This window comes from Seriola dumerili, unplaced genomic scaffold, assembly GCF_002260705.1.
Source record: "Seriola dumerili isolate Sdu_G_001 unplaced genomic scaffold, Sdu_1.0 BDQW01000478.1, whole genome shotgun sequence".
Lineage (NCBI taxonomy): Eukaryota > Metazoa > Chordata > Actinopteri > Carangiformes > Carangidae > Seriola > Seriola dumerili.
The window spans coordinates 172967-200565 of NW_019174733.1; the positions used below are offsets into that span (position 1 = coordinate 172967).

The 27599-nt window shown below is 40.5% G+C and overlaps 3 protein-coding genes across 4 annotated transcripts; 2 read left to right on the top strand and 1 right to left on the bottom strand.

The window, feature by feature from the left end:
* Window positions 1–268: 268 nt before the first annotated feature.
* On the bottom strand, window positions 269–6959 carry LOC111235372 (mitoferrin-2-like). Its single transcript, XM_022763813.1, has 4 exons — window positions 6414–6959; window positions 3696–3924; window positions 2847–2903; window positions 269–2328 (listed from the first exon to the last, which is right to left on the bottom strand). The coding sequence occupies exons 1-4, from the start codon at window positions 6756–6758 to the stop codon at window positions 1760–1762; spliced, it is 1200 nt and encodes a 399-aa protein (XP_022619534.1). The 5' UTR covers window positions 6759–6959; the 3' UTR covers window positions 269–1759.
* Window positions 6960–9584: 2625 nt separating this feature from the next.
* Window positions 9585–16131, top strand: pyroxd2 (pyridine nucleotide-disulphide oxidoreductase domain 2). Its single transcript, XM_022763699.1, has 16 exons — window positions 9585–9741; window positions 10112–10131; window positions 10242–10335; window positions 10766–10839; window positions 10982–11137; window positions 11378–11531; window positions 11669–11730; window positions 11813–11910; window positions 12028–12169; window positions 12273–12407; window positions 12489–12561; window positions 13380–13533; window positions 14208–14359; window positions 14689–14795; window positions 15133–15253; window positions 15542–16131. The coding sequence occupies exons 1-16, from the start codon at window positions 9618–9620 to the stop codon at window positions 15610–15612; spliced, it is 1737 nt and encodes a 578-aa protein (XP_022619420.1). The 5' UTR covers window positions 9585–9617; the 3' UTR covers window positions 15613–16131.
* A 995-nt stretch (window positions 16132–17126) lies between these two features.
* Window positions 17127–26831, top strand: LOC111235393 (hsp70-Hsp90 organizing protein-like). Of its 2 annotated transcripts, XM_022763847.1 has the most exons (16): window positions 17127–17294; window positions 20289–20371; window positions 20462–20542; window positions 20659–20715; window positions 20790–21002; window positions 21253–21366; window positions 22142–22187; window positions 22366–22456; window positions 22558–22699; window positions 22825–22929; window positions 23109–23202; window positions 23351–23384; window positions 23577–23654; window positions 23844–23946; window positions 24033–24154; window positions 24293–26831. In XM_022763847.1, the coding sequence occupies exons 1-16, from the start codon at window positions 17237–17239 to the stop codon at window positions 24426–24428; spliced, it is 1557 nt and encodes a 518-aa protein (XP_022619568.1). In that variant the 5' UTR covers window positions 17127–17236; the 3' UTR covers window positions 24429–26831. The 2 variants fall into 2 exon arrangements, with proteins under 2 accessions (XP_022619568.1, XP_022619569.1); XM_022763848.1 differs by lacking the exon at window positions 20659–20715.
* The last annotated feature ends 768 nt before the right edge of the window (window positions 26832–27599 follow it).

Sequence of the window (27599 nt, forward strand, 5' to 3'; positions counted from 1 at the left end):
GACTAAACAACTGTACCTGCCTCAAACTAAAAATAAATACCTGAAAACACACACACAAACTCACCATGTGTTTCTGGCGATACACATGTGGCTTAGGGCACAACCGCCTTTTCATCAATCCCTTTCTTTGGTTTCTATTCACCAAGAAAACAAAGACTTAAAATCTTTTATACACACCCAGATTAAAATGACAATATGCAAGAATATTCTATTAAGTCATCCTACATTTAAAACAGCTACGTTTTTAAGAAATCAAAGGAGGGCTCCCATCATTTATGAGCAGTGAGTAGTGCCCCGCTGCTCAGTCTTTATTCAACGAGTGCAATTCAGTGTCAGAAACAATCAGACATCAATCGATAAGAATGACAGCTTTCATTTATGTATGCTCCATGGGGGTGCAGATACATATTTTATGGGATACTGAACTTCTTTCGAGTTAAATTCTTTTGGGCACAGTGCATTGTACATAACCTTTGCTGTCGAGCACAGATATTGAAACTCAGTAGTTCACAGGCTGAAGACAGGCTCATAGCTAAAGTTAATGCACAGAAATGGCCATACTAATGCTGCCCTGGTCTGCTCTGCCAAACAGGTACACAAGGCATTAATGGTGAGTATTTGTATGTTCCAAGGGTTGATTAAACACATGGGGAAATGGGGAAAACAAAGGTAAAGTTTCAAGTTATACATTTGCTGGAAATAAAATACAATTCAAGGAGTCAATGTAATTGAAAATAAATTAAACACACACTTCAGATACTTTAGAGCGACTGAAAACAGTATTTTTGTTTGTTACATCACAGGGAACAATCTTAAACACTGACCTTTGAAAAAATATTTGATTAATTACAGTAATTCCTTTAACTGCCAATAGCAAATCAAAAATGGAACCCCAAATCTGATCAATGGCTTTTTAACACAGTTCACTTAATCAGGCTTTAAAAGCTGGTCTTACTTTTTGCTCTTGACAATTTGAGTTACCATGTTGGCAGGATTCCACTGAATTTCCACAAAGGGTATCTGGGTACAGGGCCATATCAGGAAATGATTGTGTTAAGATGACTGACAAAAAGTCACTTTTCTTTTGATTCTAAATGGCTGAAATACTTTTGACTTGTATCAAAGCAATAAGATATTTTTGCTAAAGAACTGAATGCCTGTGTGTAGGCCAAACTAGACATCAAAACAAACTTGTCTTGTCTAGGATTACTGTGAGAATTGTCTGTTATGAGAGCGCTATATTTATATATATATTTAAAGGTCTGTTCATAAATCTAGAGAGGGCTTTGGAGTTATAATCTTTATTTGCAAGCTCAAAGTTTGAATGGGTGAAAATAAAAATCTGGTCCTAGGACAGCAAAATTATGAGAATTAACAAAGAAACACTACTGCCCTCTGCTGACTACCTTTCCAAGTGAAAAATTATGTATTCTTCACATTTATCCTAAGCTTGGACAAATGTAGTGGCCACTAGAATGGTTTTAAAACATCTCCAGATTAACTAGTTCTATCGTGCTGTATAAATTCTTTCTCATAGAAGAGAGAAATAACGTAACTCAAACCATACCTAGTCTTGAAAAAGTGTAGCAGAAATATAACTAATCCAGCTGTCTTTGAAGATGTCTTTCTTATCCGCTATGTCTGAAAGGGATGGGACAACTGAGGTGGATTTTAGTCAGATTCTATGTGCGTATTAACTTCATCTTCTCCTCACATGGAGAGCAGAGCAGTATTAGAGGGGATTAAACTGAAGAGATATCTACATCTCAGCCTCCATGTGCTGCGCTCTCCTTTTGTCATGCTGGTGCTTGGTGAGTCCATATTTGAAGAACTCATACACTGACCAGCTGATGGCTGTGGAGGGCATCTGGTAGATGACCCTTGCCTGGACTCCCTTGAAGAAGCCCTGGAGGCCGCCCAGCCTGTAAACTGTCCGGAAGGCATGGGCCAGGCCTGAGATGTGTCTGTGGGCTCCTTGGCCTTGGCCGGGGCCTTGGCCAGAAGGCAGGGAGCTGAGGGCTAGAGACTCCTGGGTGTTGAGCAGGGTCTTGCAGACGTCTAGAGGTGTGGTGGCTGCAGCTGCGATGGCTCCAGCCAAAGCTCCAGACAACATGTGGGATGAAGGATTGTACTGTCTGTGGGGGTTGAGCAGCTCCTGAAGGTACTCATAGGTCATGAAGTGGAGCGCCTGGAAGGGCACGTTCATGGTGAGCTGGGTGGTGTAGCTGCGGTAGAACGCAGCAGGGCCCTCTTTCTGCCATATAGCGCGTACACAGTCCAACACGCCACGGTATGGTGAATTATACATCTGCATGCGCTGCTTCACAACTAGGGACACGTGGATAATGTATTGATGGAGGAGAAGACCAAATGTGATCAGAGTTGGCCAGCACAAAGGTGGAAAAGATGGAAAAGGAAAAAAGAAATTAGTGAGCCATTACCTGCACAAAGTACATATAGTTTCAATAAACACATAGGAAGATGTAGTGTGTCATTTTAATAGCGTTTGCAAAGACAGCTGCAGCCCATCCAACAGCTGCACATGTAGCCTACGACCAGTGTCCTTCTACTGACATGTTTGGGCAGGTGGATTAGAGGCAGCTGTGAAAATCAATGTGAGACTGCAGGGTTAAGGCCAACATGTGAAGGTGGTTGGCCCAGGCGTAGCACCTGCAAGTTTCTGCACTGAAATATCTGTATGGGAAGCTCATTTTCTTTGTTTGTTTGTTTTTTTTTTGAGAGAGAGAGAGAGAGAGAGAGAGAGAGAGAGAGAGAGAGAGAGAAAATGTCTTAATACCTATTCTGTGGTAAAAGTCAAATGGTGTTGTACAGTACAATTCTCTTACCTTCAGCTGGGTTCATGGCTGCATCATGAAGCAGTGTGGCCACACACCCAGCTGCTCCTGAAATAAACACACCTCAGAAATTACTACACATTGATATAATCATGAATGAAAACAAAAGAAACTGCAGTGAAGTGGCACAGAATGGAAATGCAACAGCAAGAACCCCCTGTCATCATGTCATAGCCTTCACTGCCTTATTCCTAAAAGCTGCAGATGTCATGCTCAAAACAATATATTATCAGAGCAGAACTAGTGCATATCCAGCAATTTGTACAGGTACAAGCTAGTGATCACTCCTGACTAAATTCAGGAGGCCAAACCTGAGCAAAGAGAGACACCTAGTGGACAAGGCCGTTCATTGCTCTGTTTGATGGTTTGAAACCAAACCAATAAGCTTTAAAAGACAGGACCAACAGAGGAGAGAGCAGATGAGATGGGAGAAAGAGGACTTACCCAGCCTCCCACTAAACTGGAAAAGAAGGAAGAGAGAGAGTAGGGAGAACAGGGAATAAGGAAAAAGTTGACATTGAAAGTAAGGTAACCAAATTTTATCTTTCTATTTTGGTAACTTTACTGAACAAATTGTTTAACTTTCCTAAAAGCTAGCAACAGATCTGGCACTTCTTTACAGTGTACAACTATAGCTATGAAAAGGCTCTATCTAGGATTTGATGGCCTGCCAGGGGTTTTCGTGACTGGTCAGGCCACGTCTGCTCTGTATACGGATTAGGCCGAGTCAGCAGCTTCCCAGAGATCACACTGAGGGTGCTTGGTATTAGGCTTGGAGTTGATCAAGTCCTACATATCAGCCATACATGTTTATGTGTGTATATGTATGTTTTGTGATACCATTAGCCAAATGACTGTTAGCCCCTGGGTGAATGACATCACTTAGAGTCTTTTTTAGTTTCTCATAGCTGGCAAAATAGAGGGCATGGGCAGGTCCCGCCCCAACTGCTGTCGCATTGAGCCCTCTCATTGGCCGCCAGACTCCCTCTGTGGCTACAATTCGGCGAAGAGCATCCATTACGTTTCTGTAGCGTGCTGCGGGGTCGGGCTGGAGGCTCTGCATTCGTGTCTGGAGAAGAGGAAAAGGTAGAATTCAACAAAGTTCAAAGTCAGCAGTGTGCTGCCTTCCCACCCACCAGAGCTAGGTATTAAGTTTCATAATATGTTCAGTGAGTTTGACCTGAATTTCATATAAAAATAGAATGTAATGTATAATTTAAGCCTTACATTATGTCTGCCTATTACAGCAAAGAACAGCACAACAATCCTGAATAGACTGCAGTGTGAATAAGGAGTCAAATAAGGGAAATGAGGTGTTCGACATTGTGCGCGTGCGTGCGTGTGAGTGTCGGTGTATATGCATAACTGAATGGAAGGAAGTTTGGAGTTGCAAGCTCCAAGGTCACAAGGGGACATAAGCTGACTTCCTGTAAGCCTCTTTTCCCACTGACCCTGAAACATACCTTTCTCTCTTCTTCCTAACACACACACGCACACTAAGATAAACAATACATTATATAAACATTATCTACAGGACAAGTGCAAGGGATCAGTGTTTCAGTCACCTGCTTTTTGGTATTTAAAGAGGGTTGTGTTGGGATGGTCTGGGTACGTGTGTCTGTCTCTAGGAAACCAGCAGTGACATAATCTCTGAATAACAAACTTCCAGCTGAATGGACAAACTTACACCCCACTGTGTGTATGCATGTAGTGCACAGGAAAAGCACACACGTCCTCATATCACTCTATACTGCGGCTGTGGAATGCAGGGCATGAAGAGAGCTAGCCAGCTGCTAGTTACTCCATATCTGCCACACAGACTCATAGCACATTCATTCACTGTCTTTCCATGAGAGTGAGGAGAGGCTGTAATGTCAGTACTCTACTTCTCATTCATTCATGTCTGTCCGATACATACACATGCATGGAGGCCTTCCCAGCCATAGGTCTGCTGTGTTTATCTTTAGTATGTGTTTGGATATCTAGAGAGCAATGACCTTTGTGCTCAGTGTAAACACTATTTTCACCACTTCTTTGGTGAAAACACAGAGGACTTTTTGGTCTCTGTCAATACTGGAAATTCCATTCATATGTGCAGTGCAGTGTACACTCTGACAGACCTACAAATGCAACACACTTTTTTAAATCCACAACTAATTACTGGGATTTAGGGTACATTACGGGGGAATGACAGTCTATTCTAAACTATAATTACACAACAATCTCTTAAGTGAGAAGCTTATCGTACAGGAGGAAAAGCCTTTATTTTGGTATAGGTGGAGACCTTTAAGAGGAAAAGCCATTTACCGTACGCAAAAAGAAAGAAATGTGTATGAAGCATCTAAAATATTTCTCAAAGTCCTCCAATGTTTATTTTTCTGAAAACTGACTGACCGTTTATGGTTAGTCGACTTCATTTTGCTGAGTCATAATGCCCCAAATCTAATGTGGCTTGCTTGGCAAGATGCTGAGCTCTATTAGCAGTGTAGCAGGACACAAGAAGGGCCTGTAAACGCTGGTCTTATCCTGCTTCATGGCTGCAACAGAGGCGGACTACAGGTGGAAGAGACATGGATGAAGCATTGGCTTATGAATAGTTTTTCAGCCTGACATGGACAGCTGACTTTACTAACCTCATTGTCATTTGCTCTGTCTCTCTGGTCCTCTGACTGTCACACAAAGATCACTAGTGCATGGCTACAGCTAGCTGACCTCTTGGGTCAACAGGTTATGCCTCCTTACTGTGTTGACAGTAAAAACAGAATAGAACTAATTCATACATAACAAAGACCACATGATAAGAACTGGTCCAGTGAAGTTGCATGACTCATGTGATCAAAAGACCTTTGCAAACAATTGGTTATGGTGTGTGAGGCAGTGGGACTGCTGCTCAGTAAAACTACCACACTTTGTGCTGGGAAAGTGGCAAATAGATGCTGCACTCTGGACTGAAAGTGCCAAATTGGCTCAAAACTGCAGTGTGATTAATTGCTATGTCTAGTACTAATAGTGGTAGACAGGGTGTAGGTTACCAGAAACAACAACATTCAACCAGTCCATGTTTTAGTAGACAGGCAGCAGAGCTTTGGTATCCCTGAACTTTTTAACTGTTGTTGCAGTTCCCCTTATTAGCTTCTCCCGTTACTTAAATTGTCCCTTTCAATTTTCCTGCACGGAAGTTAGTTATATAACATCAGTTGAGGGTTTGACTGCACCATTGTTTTGATGTTTAGCAGTTTTATGCAACGTGTCCAAATGGGCTTTACCTAACGGTTGTCATAACTAGCCACTTAGCTAACGTTAGTCGTGCATAACTTATAATAGCATGCTAACAAGTTAGCTAGTAGGGATGTGAGACGCTAACTGAGCCGACTGACCTTGTCCTCACAGCCGTCAGCTCTGCAGCGTGTTTAGCTAATAAGCTATGCTACCAAATCACACAACACGTTGGCTACACCAATGATATCCACATAGCACAACAGAGAGCGGGGTGTGAAAGCACTGTACGTTCATAAAAAAAAGTTGTTGGTCAGCTGGTTAGCCTCTGAGCTATGCTACCTTGACACAGTCGATGGGGAACATGAGGCAGTGCTCCATGATCCCGGCCACCGCTCCAGCCAACATGTGGGTGCTAGTGGAAGCTCCCTGTGGCAAGCCCTCATAGTCTGGTTCAGAGTCCTCTGTTTCTGCATCTTGTGCACTACGGATAAAATCAACAGTCTGTAGCTCTGTCTCGCCTCCGATCCGGGGTGTCAGGCTTCCCACGATACTTTCCGAAACTCCCCAGAATCTGCCCCCTAGCCATCGAACTTCTGCACCGGCTGAGGCACCAGCAACCCCGGGATCACCGCCTGTTGTCTCCGCTGTCATCCGACGCCTCCTCACAAATCCATCTGCTTCCATGAGAAAACGGGTAATATGTTGAGTCTTTAGGCACGAAGACTCGGCGTCTTGTGGTTGATTTCGGTCCTAAACTTTTACATTCCCTTGAGGTGGTATCTGTATCACAGCTTCTTCACTCCTACACCGTTCCCTCCCCGCCTCTATCCTTCCCAGCCAGCGTCCAGCAGGGCAGGCCGAGGAGGACACGCACACACCGAGGCAAACCGCAGGCCGCGACGAGGAGCTCGACTCTCATTGGTTATTGTAGCCAAGTACTGCCCACGCTATTGGGTGATACATATGCCACTCATGATTGTATTTTGGTGAAGACTTCAAACCTTGTCATGTGCCACTTGACATGGGATATTGCTGCATGGTTAGCGCATCTGTGAAAGATATCAAAAGACATACTTATAGGTCAGTGAAGGTCAGTCTGAAAGACATTTTTAATTGTGAGAGGGAGCATATGGTAATGGTTTCACTTTAATTTGTTCTCATTTTAGATTTCTTTTCATGATGCCTTGTTAGTGTTGCTTTCTTGTTTTGTGCTTGATTGCATATATGAAACTTACATTTTTTGTCTAGATAAAAGAATCGAAGCCAAAGTGAAGTGTATCTCCCCACAAACAAGCGTCTTTTCTATTCAATGTCCTTTGAAGACTGTCTGATGTGTATTTGTCCTCCTCCTCCAACCTAACAGGGGGCAGTCTCTTGATCAGTTGGTTAATTCACACACACACACACACACACACACACACACACACACACACACACACACACACACACACACATACACACATACACACACACACACACACACACACACACACACACACACACACACACACACACAGTTTACAAATATATTGCAAAAACATGTCTAGGAACAGGGCAATAATCTGGCTATGCTGAAGTTTTATAAATTGCATTAACTTTGAAAAATTGAGCAAAAATGTTTCAATCTTGTTTGGATCACATAAGGGCCCCAGCAAGCCTTTATATTATAATATAATATACAGTATAATATATAAAATGAAGAAATTAGAAACCAGTTGTATTTTTGTGTCATGTGACCTTGTGTGTGCCCTTCCATCTTGAAGTTAATTTTGTTTTTCTTCATTCTCCAAATGAGACTTGTTAACAATGTACTTATCACGGATAAAGACTAAACGTGTCGTCATTGTATATGAGGATGTTCAAATGTTCATCCTGCACTGTAACACCTTCTCTGTTCTGCTGTGAGACAGTAGCTTATGATTTAATAATTGTAAATGCTGAGAGGCCCAACATGTCCACTAGTCAACCTCTCTGCCTGGAGGCAAAGGATCGCATTTTTTTCCAGAAAATGAGGTAATTGTGTTTTGGTGCGGCGCTGTTATAACATAATTCAATTTTCTCCTTTATTGCCTGGGAGAGCCTTCAAGGGCTGCAGTGTTGAATTTCTGCCGACAAAGGGGAATGAAGTGTTAATTTCTGCTTACAAGAACAAAATCTCCTGCTTCTGATCTAGTTATGGTTGATTGGCTGTTGTCTGCAGACGTTCCTTAAAGGAAAATCAAGCAGACAGCATATCAGGATCATTTCTCTTCCCTGAAACTAATGCTACTCTAATACACCAAGGGAGAGGCATGTTAGGTCTAGCGGGAAACTCTAGATCACTATAACACCTCATTTCATTCCCTCTACCAAGAGAGTGCACAATCTATACAGGCCTTAGGAATTATTTTACACTGTCTAAGCAAAACATAGTCAAAAATCTACATTATATAGACAAGATGAGAAGATAACTTGCTTATGTTCTGCTGTGTTTGGTTGTTTTTGTGTCAGTTAACACCCTTCCTTCCTTAGATCCCAGCAGACTATCTCCCCTGTCTATTCCCTGGACTGCTGCTTAGGTCCACATCATGATCTATGGCCTCTTATCTTATTAATGCATGGTATAAGTGAACCACTAGGCCAATATGACATCTTCAACAGCAGCACTAAGAAACCATTCTATGTTAAGAGCTCATCTTAAAACTCTCAAGGTGGGCCCTTACTGTGAGACATGTCTCAACCATTAACCAGCTCAGAGAGGATGTCTTCAACTGCACTTTTTGATTATTCCATTTTTTTCACATATTTTTCATGTATGAAAGCACCTTTACAAACCAGCCACATGTGCGTCATGGACCAAATGTTGTTTTCATACACAGACAGTTTTTTTAATGTATATTTAGCCTACATTTTTATATATCTGTAAAGAGTCTGGAAAAGGAACTCCAGAGAGTCTATAAATGAATACAGTCATTTCATGTCGTGGTTGCTAATCTCTTAAAGCTATTGCCAGTACCATCAAAATATTTCACACTACAACACAACATGCAAATATAATGTGAATGGAAACAATGAGTTTTGATCAGCCTTACACGTTAGTGATGCCAATTTGAAGTTGTTGTTGGAGCTGTTTGTAGAAAAATGGAACAACTCTGCCACCCAATGGACCAGTGCGTGATGACAAGCAGTGTAGGGCCAAACGAAGAAAAGTTGCTTCAAACTTCCACTGTTAACACATAGGTTACAGGTTAACAGTAAGATCTGATCATTCATTAAATTTTCACATTCTTTTTTTCTGATGATTATAACTGTGATAGATAGATAGATAGATAGATAGATAGATAGATAGATAGATAGATAGATAGATAGATAGATAGATTAGATAGATAGATAGATCCACGCACAGTGCGTCCACATCTTCAGATCAGTTCCCCGCCCCTATCTCAGGTCAGTTTAATGAGTGGACTGCTTTGCTAGATCTAACAGGAAACCCGGATCTACTTCACGCGGCTGTAGTGGGAAAGGGGGAGGGATCGATGTGTGATCCTGCCTCAAACTCTTGCCATGGCTGCAGCGGTGTGGACTGATCGAGGACGGAGGGCTGTGACTGTTGTGGGGACAGTGACAAGATCCAGATCCAGTCACGCCGCTTTAAAATCCCAGTATGACGCGCTGGTCATCGGAGGAGGTGAGATGTGTGGATTGTTGGGAGAGAAAGTGCAGAAAACACAGCAGCTGCGACGTATGCCACGCCACATTTTGCAATATTAATGCAACGGTTCAGCAAAGTTTGCAGACGCAATTACTAAGAGTTGCCCTCTTACTTCTTAAACCTCCTTAATCCGTCTTAGAAAAGTGATTTGTCTCTGTCTGCAAGTTCCCAGTTCGATCTGAATGGTTCAACTTTGGACTCATTCAAATTGACTATAAAAAATATTATTGAAACTTACATTTGAACAAATGTCAGGAAAAAGCTTGATTGCAGAACTTTTGGTCGTTTGTATGGGGAATTAACATTTTAAAGAAAACTGTGTAACATATTTTATATTTCATTGCAGGACACAATGGACTGGTGGCAGTGAGTTCATGCAGTTGTTTCCCAACACTTACAGTATGCCATAACACATTCTGTGGATCAGCAGCAGGTTAAAGGTGTGTGTGTGTGTGTGCGCGCGTGCGTGCGTGTAGGCTGCCTATCTTCAGAAGGGAGGACTGAAAACAGCAGTGTTGGAGCGCAGACATGTGCTGGGAGGAGCAGCTGTCTCGGAGGAGATCTTCCCTGGTAGGGTGGTGTCAACCTAGGTCATAAAGGGTCAGTTCACCCAAATTCAACAATGGGAAAAAAAACAACCAAACAAATAACACACTTTTCTTAGTATTATTTTGATATAGATACAGGAAACACGTCCAAACTAACAAAAAGCCAATTTGAAAAACTGTTGACAGTGTGTTCTGTCACAGGACTGAAATGCACACAAAACTTCCAAAGCTATCTGCATGTCCTGATACCTCTAGAGCTAAGTGAAGAAACATGGTTTTCTGTTATTTGGGTGAACTGACCCATTAATGGTGGAATAGGTTTGATTTTGTATATACATGGCAAGCAAATCTGTGTGGATAATACACTGTTTTGTCATTTAAAATTTTCCACGTCCATAGCTTCATACACTGTTGTTCACTTCATATAAGTTTTATAACACTCTTGTATGCAGGTTTCCGCTTCTCCAGGTGCTCCTATTTGCTCAGTTTGTTACGACCTCACATATACGCAGACCTGGAGCTCAAGGTAAATAGGGATGGTATGCAAAAAAAAAAAAAACTGGTACAAATGTATTAATTTAGTTGATTTTAGGAAGGCTTAAACTAATAGGCCTTGTTTGCAACTGTTCACTATTTTATTGCTTTTTTCTCTGTGTATTTGTATTCAGAAACATGGGCTGAAGGTGTATATGAGAGACCCCCATGCTTTCACCCCAATGTTGGAGGAGGGGGTGAAAGGTGCTCCACCCAGGTCTCTCACCCTGGGCTCAGATCTGGCTATGAACCAGAGGGAGATCGGCAAGTTCTCACAGAAGGATGCGAAGGTGAGATAAACATTATATGATAGCCACAGTAAATGGTTGGCTGTAATATGCATGAGTGCATTTTACACTCCAGTGCATATGTGTTTAAACTCTTGTCACAGTAGTGTGAACTGAAAAAGCTCTTCACTGTCTCTTGACCATTATTTCTCCACCAGTATAAAGTTATTCTGCCATTTTTCTCAAACAATACCCACCTCTACTCTCACCCTCCTCTTCATGCATTCTTTCACTTGTACCCAGGCATTTCCAGATTTTGTTGCACACCTTGAGAAGCTAGCAGGAGCTATCCACCCTCTCTTGGATGCTCCTCCTGTTGACATTCCAGGCGTCACTGCTGGATCACTCAGGAAGAGGCTGGGTGCAGCCAAAACACTGATGCCTATTGTCAAATGTGGTGCGTAGGTGGATTCATGGTTGAGAAATAAGCTTATATATTTCTGATTACTAAATAACAAATTATTTACATATACTCATTATGCCTTCTGTAGTAGCTGAGTCACAATGAGATATGCTATGTTTTTGAATTTAAAGGTCTGAAACTGGGCAGAAACATTCCAGACTTCTATGAGATTATAACTGCGCCAATAATGAAGGTTGTTACAGCTTACACAAAGTTTGGTGTTAAATGCCATTTTCTATTTGCTGCATCATGACTAACTCTTGTTGGTGACCTAGATTCTCAATCGGTGGTTTGAGTCGGAGCCACTGAGAGCAACACTGGCTACTGATGCTGTGATAGGAGCCATGACCAGCCCAAGTAATCCTGGTAGTGGGTGAGACAAGTTTCAGGGCATCCTGCGGCACAAAAAATACTCATAACTACAGATACAATTGCAGAGAATTAAACAATGATGTCTAACAAATACTGATTTTATGGTCTTGCCTTGAAGGTATGTGCTCTTGCACCATGTGATGGGAGAGTTGGAGAAGGAGAAAGGAGCGTGGGGGTATGTGGAGGGAGGTATGGGAGGCGTGTCTCAGGCTATTGCTAGCGCTGCTCAGTCCTACGGTGTAGACATTTTCACTGAGAAGGTAGCGTGTCTTGATTAATTATATTGACTTGTTGCTGTCTATTTTGGATTAATGGAAATTATATTCGAAACTCTGTTTATACATATCCTTGTGTCCTTGGCAGGATGTACTACAGGTCCTGGTTGGTTCAAATGGTGCTGCCAATGGAGTGGTGCTAAAGGATGGCACAGAGATCCACAGTAAAGTTGTTTTATCAAATGCTACCCCATATGTCACCTTCAAAAACCTCACGCCACAGGTAACAGAGAAATATAAACACCTCAGGTAATCATGGCACCAGACAGTATGGTTTATTCTGGCCTTTCTGTTTTCATTGTAGGCTGCGCTCTCTCCAGAGTTCATCAAAGCCGTAGACCAGATAGACTACACATCACCTGTCACCAAGATCAATGGTAAACCTGTTCTGTTGCGCTAATCAGAAATCCTGAAAAAAAGGTTTAATTAGCTGTCTTTTATTCAAAATAGTATGTTACCACTCCAGCCTTGGAGCGTGATAATGTTTAATGTCACAGTAAAATCAAAATAAGCACAATTTAAAAGAAACTTCCTCTTAAGTTTACTGGATGTGGGGCTCATAGTCTTATTTCTGCACAAGTGCTGTTTCTCCAGCCAAATGTTTCACGTTTAGGTGAAACACGGCATCTTTTAGTCATTTGGTGTGTATATGTGCTGAATCACTACTTACACTTTGAAAGCTGTGAAGGTGTAAGGCAATGGAGACTTGCCAATAAGGCACAAACACATGTAGTGCATCAGGAGGGATCAGCCCTTAATCCTCCACTATTGACTGTTGTATATTATGGTACTTAAAACACAAGTTTCACAGTTTGGGGTACTATAAAACTGTGTAAAGCACACACAACACACAGATGTTTAGAGTTCTTCAGGTTCCTGTGTGGTGCCATCTGTAGCTCTGGCTTGTTAATTACAGTAGAGCCTGAGCTGCAGGGCTTTATTACACAGGAAGTCCTTACTCTCAACTGATCCTTTGCAGTGCATTGCCTCTTAAACTTAATGATAGTCTATTCTGTTTTGTAGAAATTATTATAAGTCTTAGCTTTAAGGTGAATGAATTGAGCTCAAACTGGAATTCAAATATTAACTTCAACTTAAGCACACACTTTGCTATACCAGAATAGAAGTGTATGTAGTGATAGATAGTCTTAGAGCAAACACTGACTCCACGTCATTTTCTCTGTTGCTTTTACAGTGGCAGTGGACAAGCTACCAAACTTCCTAGCATCTCCCACACCAGATGATAAACCTGGACCCCACCATCAGTGCTCCATTCATCTCAACTGCGAAAATGTAGAGGTACTGGAGACCGCATACAAAGAGGCCATGAATGGACGTCCCTCAGTAAGGTACATATATCTTCACACTCCTACATAAGCGGGCACTTAAACACATTTAATTTGCTCTTCTTGATATATGACTGAACACATACCATACATGCAAGAGATACAACAAGAGGTAACGAGTTCTGGACAAACAAGTTTCAAGTCCTATATCATACATAAGAGCTAGTTCTGCATTTCTTACTATAGAGAATACAGGGCAAAGTGTTAGGTGTTTATTAGTATAGATTAGAGATTAACCTTGCAGCTGTAAAACCTAGTGCCTATCGCACCGCAACTTAAGTCCTTCTTTATAATGTAACTATTTAAAAACTATAACATTATGTGCCTTGCAGTAGATATTTTCTCCACACATTTATGTCAACATATCTCTGCAACAGACTTGGCTAAGGTGTTTACATATCCTTATCTTGTAACTAACACTTAGCCTTGAATGAATGTTTTGTCCCCAAAACATAAGGTCTTCCAAGTATCTGTATATCATTTAATAAAGTTTGTTTGCTGGCAGACTGCTGACCACGTGATGCACGACATCGCAATCTTGAATATTCAACAGTTTTTTTCTTGACTTTCAAAATGTATCTTTAAAAAAAAAACTCTTCTCCCAAATGTTTATCCATAACTCACTCACCCTTCCACTTGCCACCATCTTGATTCATCATGCTTCTCTGCTCCTGTAGACCCATGCTGGAGATGACCATCCCCTCTGTGTTGGATCCTACTCTGGCTCCCCCTGGCTGCCACGTTGTGTCACTATTCACCCAATTCACCCCCTACCACATAGAAGGCAGGGCGTGGACTGACCAGGACAGAGAGGCCTTCGCAGACACTGGTTAGACATACAAAATCATCTAGGACTTCTTATAGCACAAAGTATTACAAAAATGCACATTGCTACTATATTTATTACTCAGGCACAAAAGTTCTAGTGTGCTGCGCTTAAAGCTGATCTTAAACTGAAACATGTTTTTTTAATTATATGACGGCAAAATAAGTTAAAGACAGAAATTTACTTACAAATCTGTCCTTTTTAAATGTTTAATGGTTAAATTTAGGAAGCATTTTTTTCTGGGAATTTTTTTTTTAAGGGAACGACACTTTTTTAAATGTATGCTGATCAATGATTTCTGTGATAAAGCATGAGTCTTTGTGTCTCTTTAGCATTTGAATGGGTGGAGCAATATGCCCCTGGGTTTAAGAAGTCGGTTGTGGGAAGGGACATCCTGGCTCCGCCTGACCTGGAGAGGATCTTTGGGCTCACTGGAGGGGTACACACAATACACTGTACACATTGTAAAACTGAGCAGCAATTTGAATGGTGATACACAGCTTATTTGCTTAACACAATCAACTTTTCACTGGATGAGGAAGTAATTTGCGTCCTCTGCAGCGTTCTATCGTTCACTATCCACTCAGGTACAGATGTGTTGTATAAGCAGTTAATGGTTACAGACAGCTTTATCATAACCCATGAGTCAGAATCAAAGTTCACATCAACTGTGTAAAATGACATTAACTCACAGAATACATGGGAAGTGGCAGGTTCTCTTTCTATTATATCAAGAAACAAAAAGAAAAGTTAACAATTTGGTCTCCTCTTTACAGAATATCTTTCACGGATCAATGTCGCTGGACCAGCTCTACCTAGCACGACCTTTGCCCTTCCTGTCAGACTACCGTTCGCCAGTTAAAGGGCTATATCTGTGCGGCAGTGGCTGTCATCCAGGTTTGCTCTTAATGTTCAACCCTCAGATTAGTACTTATTTGCAAATGTGGCTGTCTGTTGTGCGTAGTGTAGTATACGTGCAATCATTAATGTTATGTTGTGTAGTGTTTGAACAGTTTATGAACCTTTGATCCTTTGGATGAAATACTATCCTCACTGCTGACAATAAAGAAACAAATTAACTTGGTGATGGCTGAGTAAGCTGTTTCTGATTTCCTTACATAGAATAAGTACACAGAACAAGATTGACTAATTCTTGAACATTTTGTATGTTCAATGTTTCTCTAGGTGGTGGTGTGATGGGTTCACCTGGCTGGAACGCAGCGTTCACTGTCATGGCTGACCTGAAACGCCACTGAAACATCAGACAGCATCAGTGTGTGGTCAGCTCAACAAGGTTCAGCCTCTCTTTTGTTTGATTCGTATGAATGTGACTAGTTTGAGCAATACATTTCTACACTCACTTCATCTACCTATTTGATGAGTCGTCTCTCCACCATATTATGTCGTGCATTGTGTTTGTAAGTGTAAAAGGGGATTAATGTTTGATTTAATGATACACCTGACATGGGATGAAAGAGAGAGGTTCAATAAAACAGGATTTCAAGCTCAGTGTATTGGATGCTGGATATCACTCCTGATATTAAACATTAGTGCAATATTGCCACACAATCCTGGTGTGATGACACTCGTGAAATCATCTATAATTGAGCCAACAGAAAATCATGGAAACGGAACCAACACAACATTAATGTTGAAGTCAAATGCAATTTTAGAATTACTGATATTTGACTTTATGAAATGAATTAAAACTGAGGTGTAATCATGGAAATGACAATGGAACTTTTTACAACTTTGTATGAATAAATTCAAATGAATTCAAGCAAATATGTGTCATTTTCATTAAACTATGCAGAATTTTTACTGGTGTATTTTATGCTGCGTTCATTCCACTAGGATTGATGTGTCATTTTAGTATATCAGGGTAGAAATCTAATAGATTTTTTCATAGAAGACATTATGACTTGTCATGGTAGGAAACACAGGAGTTAGTAATAACATTAACCAGGGCTTTGTTCTATTCAAGTATACCAGTAAGTACCATGACCCACATAGGGTTATGTGGAGGGGGGCATGGGAGGCATGAAACAACACTTATCAGTGTTAGAATGAAATTAATGTTAGATGAATATTTCAAGGAATGTGGCCTAATGGCTCTTATACTTTCTTCAAAATTAAATACTCTTACAGGAAACCATTAGTATAATTTTTTTCTGATGATAGCGTTAGTCCAAGGACCAATATATTGGTCAATATTGAATAATAGCAAAATGGTTACCACCCTGGGCATTTATCTATATATCTATACACCTGTTGATCTAGAATGACAATAAAGACCCTGCAAACCAAAAGCACCCTAAAAATGAGTTAAAACATTCTTAACTCAAGGTTAATTTACTAGATTTATTCCAGAGCCCATAACATGAGATCTGTCTGAAAGCTCTAGAAGACACCTAGTAAATGAATCTTGAGTTAATCATTTTTTCTTCAACCCCTACACACAAATTTATAGGTCTATATACTTGCATTTTTGTCACTTGTGACAGTAAGTAATACAAAATATCTTATTATAATAATAGAATATATGTAAGTGGAATTAAATAAATCATCATCACACTCAATATTATAATTCTTAATTATTGATCAGAGCACTATACATTTATATACTGTATAATACACGTCATCCTTTGTTGGTACCAGTCCCTGTGAAACCGTTCAATAATCGATGATGGTGTCCTGTGCCTTTAAGACGCTGCTCAGGGTGGACCCGGCGTCAATGTTTGACGCTCAGGAAGTGGACTAAACCACCAAAGATTCCCGCAGATTCGATAGCGATTGTCCCGATTGTAACAAACGTGTCCAGACTGACCCAAACATTTGTTTAAAATCGTTTTTGTGGGATACTTGAGACGATAATGCTGGATGGTTGCGCTCATGAAATTCACCAGAGATATATGCAGGCTCTTGGGACTCGGGAGCGGTAAGAAACGTCCCACTTTTCAAAACTTTATAAACTCATTCTCAACTTAAATCGATCACTTAAGTGTTAGCAAACCGCGTGAGATAATAAAAGTGTAGATAATATTTAACACTTGGTCTATTAAACTGTAAATTTGTGATACTAGTTCGCAGATGTCTTTGTCGTTGAGTTCAATTTCAGTCCTTGGTAAAACAATGAAAGTTCCCCTCTTGCCAGTTACACCCTGGCTTGCACCACTTCCAAGTTTGCGCAGTTGGTGCTATAAAGTTGTTGTAATCTCGTATTTATTAAAACGCACGCATTCATAAGGCGAGTAATAACACAACTAACAAGTGTAATTATGACTTGTTTAGCAGGAGATGTGCATAAAAGACCAAAACTAAAGGGGATTGTAAGTACTTTCTCTGGTACATGTTGGTATGGTAACAATGCCTCAAATAGGTGGCAAAAGCCCCTTAGCCCAGAACACAGTACGTGGTATATCTAGAGTTATATGAGCATCAAATTGTGTATTTTTTAATGCCCATTGTCATTGCCCAGACATTGTTCCTCTTCTTGACTCTCCATGTGTGTTTAGTTTCCTAATAATACTTACACCAGGCTATAGTTTACTGACTTAACGTCAAAACCACATCAGAGGCAGCAGAGCATCCTAGAAAGCCTCTTTCAGCACCTTGTTAAAGATGATATGATACCTAATCTATAAAATGTATTTTTGAATCTGTTGCTTCTTTAAATATGACGTTTTCGGGTTATTATTAGTCAATAATGGGGTCAGACTAACTTACATCAGAGATAAGACTGAATAGATTTCTTGTTTTCTTCTTCTTTGAGATGAAGACCTGTCATTTCACAAGTTGTCCTTGCTATGCTAACTTTGTAAACACTCAACTCTATCCACAACAGTTGTGCCTTGCAGCCATGGCCTTTGATAAAGAATGACTGATGATTTACTGAGCTTGTTACCATTTTAATTGCTGTGTAAACACTTGTGTTGTTAGTCACTTTTAGAAAATCACAGAAAATCACTAAAACCACTGACACATCAGGTTGTGATGATTGATTTAATGATAAGCTTATGTTTTCTCTCTTGCTCTCTTTGTCTCTCACTTGGTAATGCCTTGTTAAAGGACTAAAAAAAGAGCTGTGAAGCAGATTTTCTGGTTAAAGCTCCAGTCTATGATGATACACTATTATTTTGCATTCCTGTGGAAAGAGCTCACCTTTCAGCTCAACACTAATTTAGGCAGTCTCCTCGAAGGGGAGAAACAGAGACTCTTTTGTTGCTTTTGTCCACAGATCTTGGACCATTTATTTGTTAGGATTTATTTGAAGAGATTTAGCAAAAGCCTGGTTGAACTAATGGGATGGAGCTGTGCTTTAGGTGTGGGTGTTTCTTGACATCTGAGTAGTGAGCTGGATACAGACAGCTGAAATTCCTTCCACTTTCTATGTATGTACAGAGACACTAACTCTCTTTGATGGTAAAATGGTAAACCAAAGCCAAGTAGACTCAGAGTGATAGATGCGAAAAAATGTAGTGGAATGTACATAGCTGATTTGGGCAAAGTTAGGTAGTGACTTTTGTTGTTAGCACTGTCTAAAATGTTGACCAGATCCGAGTACCCTGGGAAATATAGATATCGAGAGATAATGAGGATGTCTTCCTTTGCCCACAAGTGATATAGTATGCAATACGTAAAAAAAAACGCATTGCGCAGTTGGAGAGTCGCAGCCACTGTCATCAGTGCCTCACGAGTCACAACATGAGTCACAGACCAAGTTTGAATATGTCACTACTGAGGAAATCTTTGCTGAACAAATGGAAATATGACACCACATAGATTCCTGCATGGTCCAGTGATATGTTTCCTTTTGTGTTGCCATTAGTCTGCTGCCATTGGGCCTAAATCGGCTACAGGGTTCTGGTTTGACCTGATCAATGCCGCCCCAACGCACACACACACACACACACACACACACACACCACACACAAACACACAGGATCTGACATCCAGGGCAGTGTGTTGTTTTTCAGTCAAGTTTCTACGAAAAGATATGGCGTTTTCAAGCAGCAGTGCCCAAGGCAGCTGTGTGTTGCATGTTAGGCCTGTGGCAGTGGAAAAGTTAGAGTAAACATCTCTCTCTCTCTCTCTCTCTCAAGACCAAAAAGAAAGAAAGACACAACCTGAATCAATCTCACTGAGCACTTTTCTGTACTGTGTGCATATTTATCTCACGTTGAGAGATCCAGTCTTATTATAAGACAGCATTACAGAATCCTCCCTGTCTCCACTTAGCTTTTTCTTATCAAAGGTCATACTGGTTTGACTTCAAAGTAAATTAGGAAGAAGAGAACATGTTTATTTACCACCCACACGAACAAGGGTTTTTTTTTTTTTTTTCGGTTGTCAAGTTAGGACACTAGCATTGCGGCATACTTGTAGATGTGCAAATATTTAAGTATAGTTACTTATATCTTGTACAGGGCAACATTATTGCAAAGCACCATTATGTTATTATCAAGTCAAATTATGAACAAAACTTTTTGTATCTTTTCGTCAGGGATATCCTCAGTATCATGGATACTTGACCTTTTATTCAGCCTGATGGCATGTTGAAGATTTGCATTGGATGTAGACGCAAAGAGAAGCGTGTCATCAGATCAAATGATAATGCTGCCCATCTCATCTCATATTTCACAGGCATCAAGCATTATGCACTTTCACTGTGTAGAGAAATGTATTGAAATGTATGTGTTTAAGCTGTGTTGCACAGCTGAAGAATAGATGGTGGTCTTACCTTGTTACACATTACCATGTAATAGAATATAAGTAAAGACTTGCTGAGCAGACTTTTCCCTATACACTACATCATTATAGGAACAAGAGTCATATTAAGAGATTTTCTTTGATAATACTGAGAAAAATGAGGACAGCAGAAGACAGTGTAATCAGGTTCTTAAGAGCTGATGTGCTGTGTATTTCCCAATAGGTCCCGCTGTCCAGCAGCAGGAGGAGCAGATGGACTGTGGTGCTGCAACCCTTGACCCAAGTGATGATGCCACTTTGTTACAGGTAAACAAATAGTGTCAGTGTGACAGTGGCAATGTCAGGACTGAAAGAGGGAAGGTACAACATGCAATGTTGAACTGTGTGTTTGTTTAGGATGCATTAAATGGAGAGGAGGATTTGAGTGAGGAGGAGAAGGTCAGACGGAAGGCCGAGCGACGCAAAGCCAAGAGGAAGGTGAGCACACAAATCCTTACACCCCTTAAAGATCCTTATTTGTTGCACCTTTTAATAAGTAAAGTCGATTGTTCTACGTATGGCTGGTGATGTGTTAAGTACTGCATCTGTTTCAGCGCCGTCGAAAACGCAAGAAGCAGGAGCAGGTTAAGCAAAATGAGAGTGTTGAGCAGGTAACGGTCACATTACCGAAATGCATTTGCCTTTGGTGTGAATAGCTGGATAATTTAATGCTCTGACACATTAGGACGATGAAGACGAGGATGGAGGTGCAGAGTCTGAACTGGATGAAAGCGAGTCAGAAGCAGAGGTTGGTGCTGAAGAGGAGAAACAAAGAGTGCAAAAAGAGGAGAACAAGGAGGCAAAATCATCTGCCTCACAGAAAAGCGCCGCTACTCCAGTAGTGGCTACTTCAGGAATCAAAGGACATCAGAAGAGCCAAGCCAGAACCACTGAAGAGGTACTGCAATACTATGCATGTATGACTCCTCTGTTGCTGTCATTTCTAGTCATTGGCCATTGGTGCTCAAAAGTAAAAGGTTTTAACTCCAACCAAATACTGTAGTAGAAAATATCACTGTTATATATCAACTTTAGTTTAAGTAAATTAATCAGTTGGAGTACTATTTGTTTTAAATGAAAGCCTGTATTTTTGTAGGCCTGGAAGATACATGACTGAACACCAATGTCTGACTTTCTGTGTTCCACAGGAGCCTGAGTGGGATGTGAGCAGTGCCTTCTTTGCTAATGCTGCTAGCCATATCAAACCCAAAGGATCAAGTCGCAAGTCCAAAGAAAACAAGGAGAATGAGGCCAGGAGAGAGGTGAATGAAAGCTAATGGTTAATGTAAGATGAGTAGGTATAGCAATAGCTAGAGCTCCCATCACAAGTGTCCCCTGTTTTTATTGTGGCAGCAGTGTGTTTCTCTGGCAATTCCAAAGTCTCATCTGTGGAAAAGTGGACTTTGGCCCATGAAAGCCTTTATAATAGTTGTTGGAGTCTCTCTCTCTTTCTCCCTCTCTTTCTGTGTGTGTGTGTAAACATGTCTTTCTATGGTTGTGTGGACAAACTTTGGTTTGATACCATCATTGTGAAGACATTTTGGTTGGTCCTCACAACTTCAAAGCACTGTTAGGGTAAGGGTTGGGGTTTGGCATTTATTTCTGATGGTGCAGTTAGGGAAAAGGGCTAGGGAAAGCATTATATAAACCTGTGTCCTCATAACTCACATAAGGTGTGTGTGTGTGTTGACCTATTATATCTGAGCTGTAGAATGACACTCAGACCTTTGTCACTGGTGTCTTTAGGTAGGTAGGTAGGTTAATGAATTGCTTTAGTCGTTAAAATAAGTCTATATTTGCATCTGTCAATAACAAAACTAAGTAGATGCATAAACCTAAAATACTCATCCAGCTGCTAGAAATTTAAATATTGTTTCCGCCGTTAAAAAAAAATCATACATGTCCATATGTATTCTTTTATCAGCAGTAAATGTATGTATGCATAGTCTATGCTATTGAGAATGATCAGAACTTAATGATCAAGTACATTTTCAGAGCTGTAAATATGAACGGAACAAAATCATATTTTTCTTACAGACAAATGGAACTGACACCATAATGAAGAAAAGTGCATCACTGACAGGTAAAGAATGATTTCTGAATAGAAAGTTAAATAAACAGCCTTTTTGAGCATTGGAGGAAATTATTGATTACACGTTCCTTTGTACAACCATGTCAGAGTGCAGCACTGCATTCAGTTGAGCCCTCAGGCGACCGTTCGCCAGAGAATTATTTACAAACATTTTTTACCTTTCTCACAGAAAAAGGGATAAAACTGGTGCAAGAGGGGCAGTATGCACAAGCAGTCACTATGTTTACAGAAGCCATCAAAATTGATCCAAAGGATAACAGGTACGTCACCTGTGGTCATTAGTTGTTTAATAAATAGGAAGTACATACATGTTAGATACATGTAGCATAATCTTTTTGCAATTTTAATTTACGTCCTGAAGGTTCTTTGGGAATCGGTCCTATTGCTATTACTGCTTGGAACAGTACCCTCAGGCCCTGGCAGACGCTGAACGCTCCATTCAGCTGGCCCCAGACTGGCCAAAAGGACACTTCCGAAAGGGAAGTGCTCTCATGGGCATGAAGGTGGGTACAGGCTACTGTGGTCTTGGGATATAACATGTAATCAAAAAAAATATCTGCTGAATAGATTCATATTTAAGCTGTTGTGGTTAGATTAGCCTGTGCTAACTCATTTGTTTGTGTTGTAGCGGTACAGTGAGGCAGAGAAGGCTATGGAGCAGGTGCTGAAACTGGACAAAGACTGTGAGGAGGCTGTCACTGACCTCTTTAACTGTAAAGTGCTGCAGTTAATGGTAAATACACCTACAAAGTGGCAAAGCCTGCAAGATTTGGAGCTACTAATGTAAACACCCAAAACTTTCCTTTTCAGAAGCAACATTAAGTTAGTAAACTAGTCATCTTGATTTAAATTTTAGTTCCTTTGATTGTATTTTTATGACTGGTTATTAATTTTACTCTGTTCTTTCTTCAGGAGCTTGGGTTTGAAGAAATGCAAAGTGTCCATCTTCTGGAGAAATTTTCAACTGTGCAGGCAGTTCTGGCAGCTTGTTCTGATGCCGCCAGGGGTAAGACTACATGTACATATTTTATAAAAAGGGTCTGCAGTTTCTCTTTGTAATACTAAAGGGGAGTAATGTATAGTATAGGCTATATGCTGAAATCTTACAGCCATTTTCTGTATATACTATTCATGTAATTCTTCTTGTTTTCCAGCTGGGAACCAAGATCCATCAGTTGTGCAACCAGGGTGGGTACAAACCGAAGCTAGGGGTCAGAAGGGTTAGAAGCCTCTGTTGTGGTTGAAATGTATTTTGTTCATCTCAGTTTTTGCTTCTGTCTTTATAGGTTGCCACACTTTAAGTGTGCTTTTGAGAAGTATTGACAATTTATGTTATTTTATTGCTTTTAGTCACATTCTGTCTCTTTCTCTTTCCCTCAGAAGCCCTTGCCCATCTCTGTGGGTAGGAAATGTGACGACTGAGCTAACTGAGAAACACCTGCGGGACCTTTTTAAAATGTATGACCCTAGTCTAGCAAAATATTTCATGTTAATGATAATAATTAAAAGCGGACCAGTATTTTAATAAGTTAAAAGACATTTTGGCAAACACTGGTGTTATTAGTTCTTTGAACAGAAACATGGAAATCTAATATTTAACCAAGGTGGTTATTGACTTTTCTGTTAAGTTGTTGCTTTCCATTGTAGGTATGGTGAGATAGAGAGTATCCGTGTGCTGCATGAGAGATTCTGTGCCTTTGTGAACTTCAAGAATGCAAACATGGCAGCACGTGCCATGGAGAAACTAAATGTATGTATTTGATTCCCCTCTTAATCTTGTGCCTGTTTTTAAAGAACATGTTTACAGACTTACAGCATGTATGTTTCCTCTTACAGGGTTATTGTATTGAGAACACACGTTTAGTGGTGCGTTATCCTGACCGTCGCACTCAAAGGGTCCTTCCCATTCCACTTAAGACCTGTCTCCCTGTCACACAGCAGGCAGGGGCAGCTGCTGGGTAAGAAGCACTTCAGCCTCAGTGTAGGAACTCTGAGCCACTGAAATTATACAGTGAGGCTAACGTTATGATTGCTCTTATACTTAATGTGCTTTCCCTATATCTTTCTCTACTTATGTCACCTTCCTCTCTTCCCAGACCTCGACGACGTGGCCCAGTGAACGGAGATGAGTGTTACTTCTGGAGAACCACAGGCTGCCATTTTGGGGACAAATGTCGCTACAAACACATTCCTGATCAGAAAGGCAAGGACAGGAAGCCCTGGCAGCCTTGAACTCAGTTTACCCTCTGCCTCAGTAATATGCAGGAAAGTGGGATACACAGACTGAGCCAAAGGAGCCGGTACTTACAGGACCAGGTTCTCTGGGTTAAGAATATTAACTGTGGCAGAATGGACCAGCACTCAGGCTCTAAGGGTGGAATAGTGACACATGTACCACAGAGGACTGGAAGCATGAAGGTTTTTATTTCAACCAAAGACTTTCCTGGATGAAATTGCTCAATAGTAAAACATTAACCAGAAGGGAGCAACAAAATCACCAGATGTAGTCTCAGTTTTGGATGAAAACCCTCATATTTGTAGCCCTTCATGGTACACAGGTAACCTATTCCTGCTTTAAGAGATACAACCTAACTTCACAGGCCTACAACAGAAGGAGGAAGTGAAACTGCCTGGGTTCACTACTGGGGGGAAGGAGTAATGACACTGTCATGTAAAGAAGTGATGAAAGGTATCAGTATGGATTTTTCAGGCCAAGGTTCTTCAGTGATTATTCTGGGGACCTTCCTTCTTTAGAAATTCCATCGCAAAGCAGTGTTCCTCCCCATTTTTTAAGTACAGTAACTTTATCATTACTTTAATTGGCAGTTTGTGAACTTGATTTTTAACAGTTAAAGTTTATCCGTAGTTCACAACTGCTCACGTCAGTCTGTGGTTCATAGTGGGGCTTCATTTCCTACTTCTTGCTTCTGTTCAAATATCAGCACATTGTCCACTAGACCAAAGACATACTAAGAGACGTACCTGTCATTTCAGTACCTCCCCTATGCAGATGAGGTTTTTGTTTTAGCCAGTAACCTACAGAGACCCAGAGAGGTGCCTTTTATAATGTTCTATGTAGCCTTAGTTAAGATGATCAAACTGAAATTGAGGGATTGCAGGATTGTATGTATTAATGCATGAATTAGGTGCATTAAATTAGGTATAAGGTATAGGTGAAAGATTTAACACACTCACTGCATGAGTTGAGACTCATTGTCGTTCATAACAATACTTGTAGGTTGTATAAGAAGCAATAGAAGCACCTGACAATATCATGCAATCCAGTAGAATAAGTGCTAGCGTTATGAAGATAATGTTTTTGGTGAGACTGTCTGAGATGAGTTGTTTTAACACTATCGCAATTTTGAGGCCAAGGTTTTTGGTTTTCTTGTATTAGATTGCATGAAGTGTCAGGTGTGACGTTCTTCACTTCTCCCTGTTTAGCGGACTATAAGAAAGATAGTTGAGGCACTTATCTCTGTACCCCATGCAAAACACAGCTTTCATTCATTCATTTATCTCAGCATTGAAGTAGACAACAGTAAACATCACAATGCTTTACATCTATCCAAAAGTTCCAACTTGATATTCAGTTCTTTGTCAGACACACATGCCCACCAGCTCTGGCAGAAGTAGTCGGTTTTTGTAGGTTGTTTATATCTATGACAGACATGACGACATCACTGATAAACTAGTATACGATAAGACAGTGCCTTACAAAAAATTCATGCTCAATGGATTGTGTCACACACATAGCCATGACTGTGTGTGTGCACATGACTAGCAGACCTTTTGAACCTTGACAAACAGTGTTTTTGACCTTACAGCCTCCATTCCAGTATTTCAGTGAACCAAAGAATGCCTCATCTGATGGCTCTGCACTGAAAACAAACTAATTCTTTTCTGAGTTTCAACACTAGACAGTGCATTAAAACCTTTTGGCATGAATCTCTATCATCCACTAGACAACAATTAGTGCTACAACACCCGGATTAAGTCCACACTACATTAACTAGTAAACTATGCACAGCATAGCAAGAGTATTTATTATCTTATTTATACCTACGTTTTTTTCTTTCTTTTTTACCACATACTTTGAGGCTTGAGCTTTTTACAGCTGCACTTTTACATTATGGCAGGTGAAATAAAAAGCCACTCCTCTGCTTATTTCTGGCTTTAGAGGCAAATGTTATTTAAAAAAAACATTTGGTACAAATACTGTCACATGCTGCACTTCTGCTTTTCTTGTAATACTTTCTGTCTTGTGGCTACAACTTGTAAAAAAGGAATTGGACACCAAACCTTCAGACTGCACTTGCAGATTTAACTTGTTTCTTATTTGATTGGTGCTGTTAACTATGGTTGCACAATGTATTTAATTTTTCAGACTTGAAAAGTATTGGATATTACCATGGGACTTTAATTGCATTTTACATGTATTTCAATTTGGACAAAGGATATCCCTAGGTCTAATGTCATCTTAGTCTTTTACCCACTTTCAAACTATTTCAGAAAAATGCATTTTTTTATCTTGATGTACACACTGATAACCGGAGCACTGCAATCCTGTTAATCCCCCAAATATTTTGTATTGTCGCACTGCAAAAAAAGAGTATTTTATATTTAATAAACGAACCACCCATCCCATTTCTGAGTCTCTCCATGCATAATGGCACAAATTGAATGTTAAATGTCTAATGTATGAAGTTATTCTACTAATATGTCATAAACATAGGTATAGTTTTCCTGACCTCCACAAGGCGGCAGTGTTGCACTTGAAAAATTTTCACTGAAATATGTCACCAACTTAACCAGCATATGCAATGACTTTTGGACCCCACTGTACATTTATCTTTTTTTGATCTTCAGAAACCAAGACATTGCTCTATATCATTCCTCATGCTCAAAACCCTTAAGAAGTAAATCAAAGCAGGCCAGGCTTTACCCCTGGTGTGTGTGTGTGTGTGTGTGTGTGTGTGTCTGTCTCTCTGTGTGTGTGTCTCTGTGTGTGTGTGTGTGTCTCTGTGTGTGTGTGTCTGTGTCTGTTTGGTTTGGTGGTGGTGGTGGGGGGGTAGGGTAACCCTGTCATCACTGGAAGCAGACACTTGTGTGGCCAGCATGAAAGTTGAATTAGGGAATCTGTAACCACCCAGACCAGTGGGAGATGGAGACATGACTTAACATTACTGAAGATGTGTGGGAAAAGCAACCATTATGCCACAGATGACATTTTGAATAGAGAGAAACTGGGACCTGATGCCATCTGCGAGTGCATGTAAAGTCCATGCAAGTGGGAGATCGCTTGATGCTGAAAAAATAAAAGGGACACTTCACTGATTTTACACATGCAGTTTAGATTACTCAAAGTGAGTAAGAATCAGTCTGTGAAAACAATTGGATAAA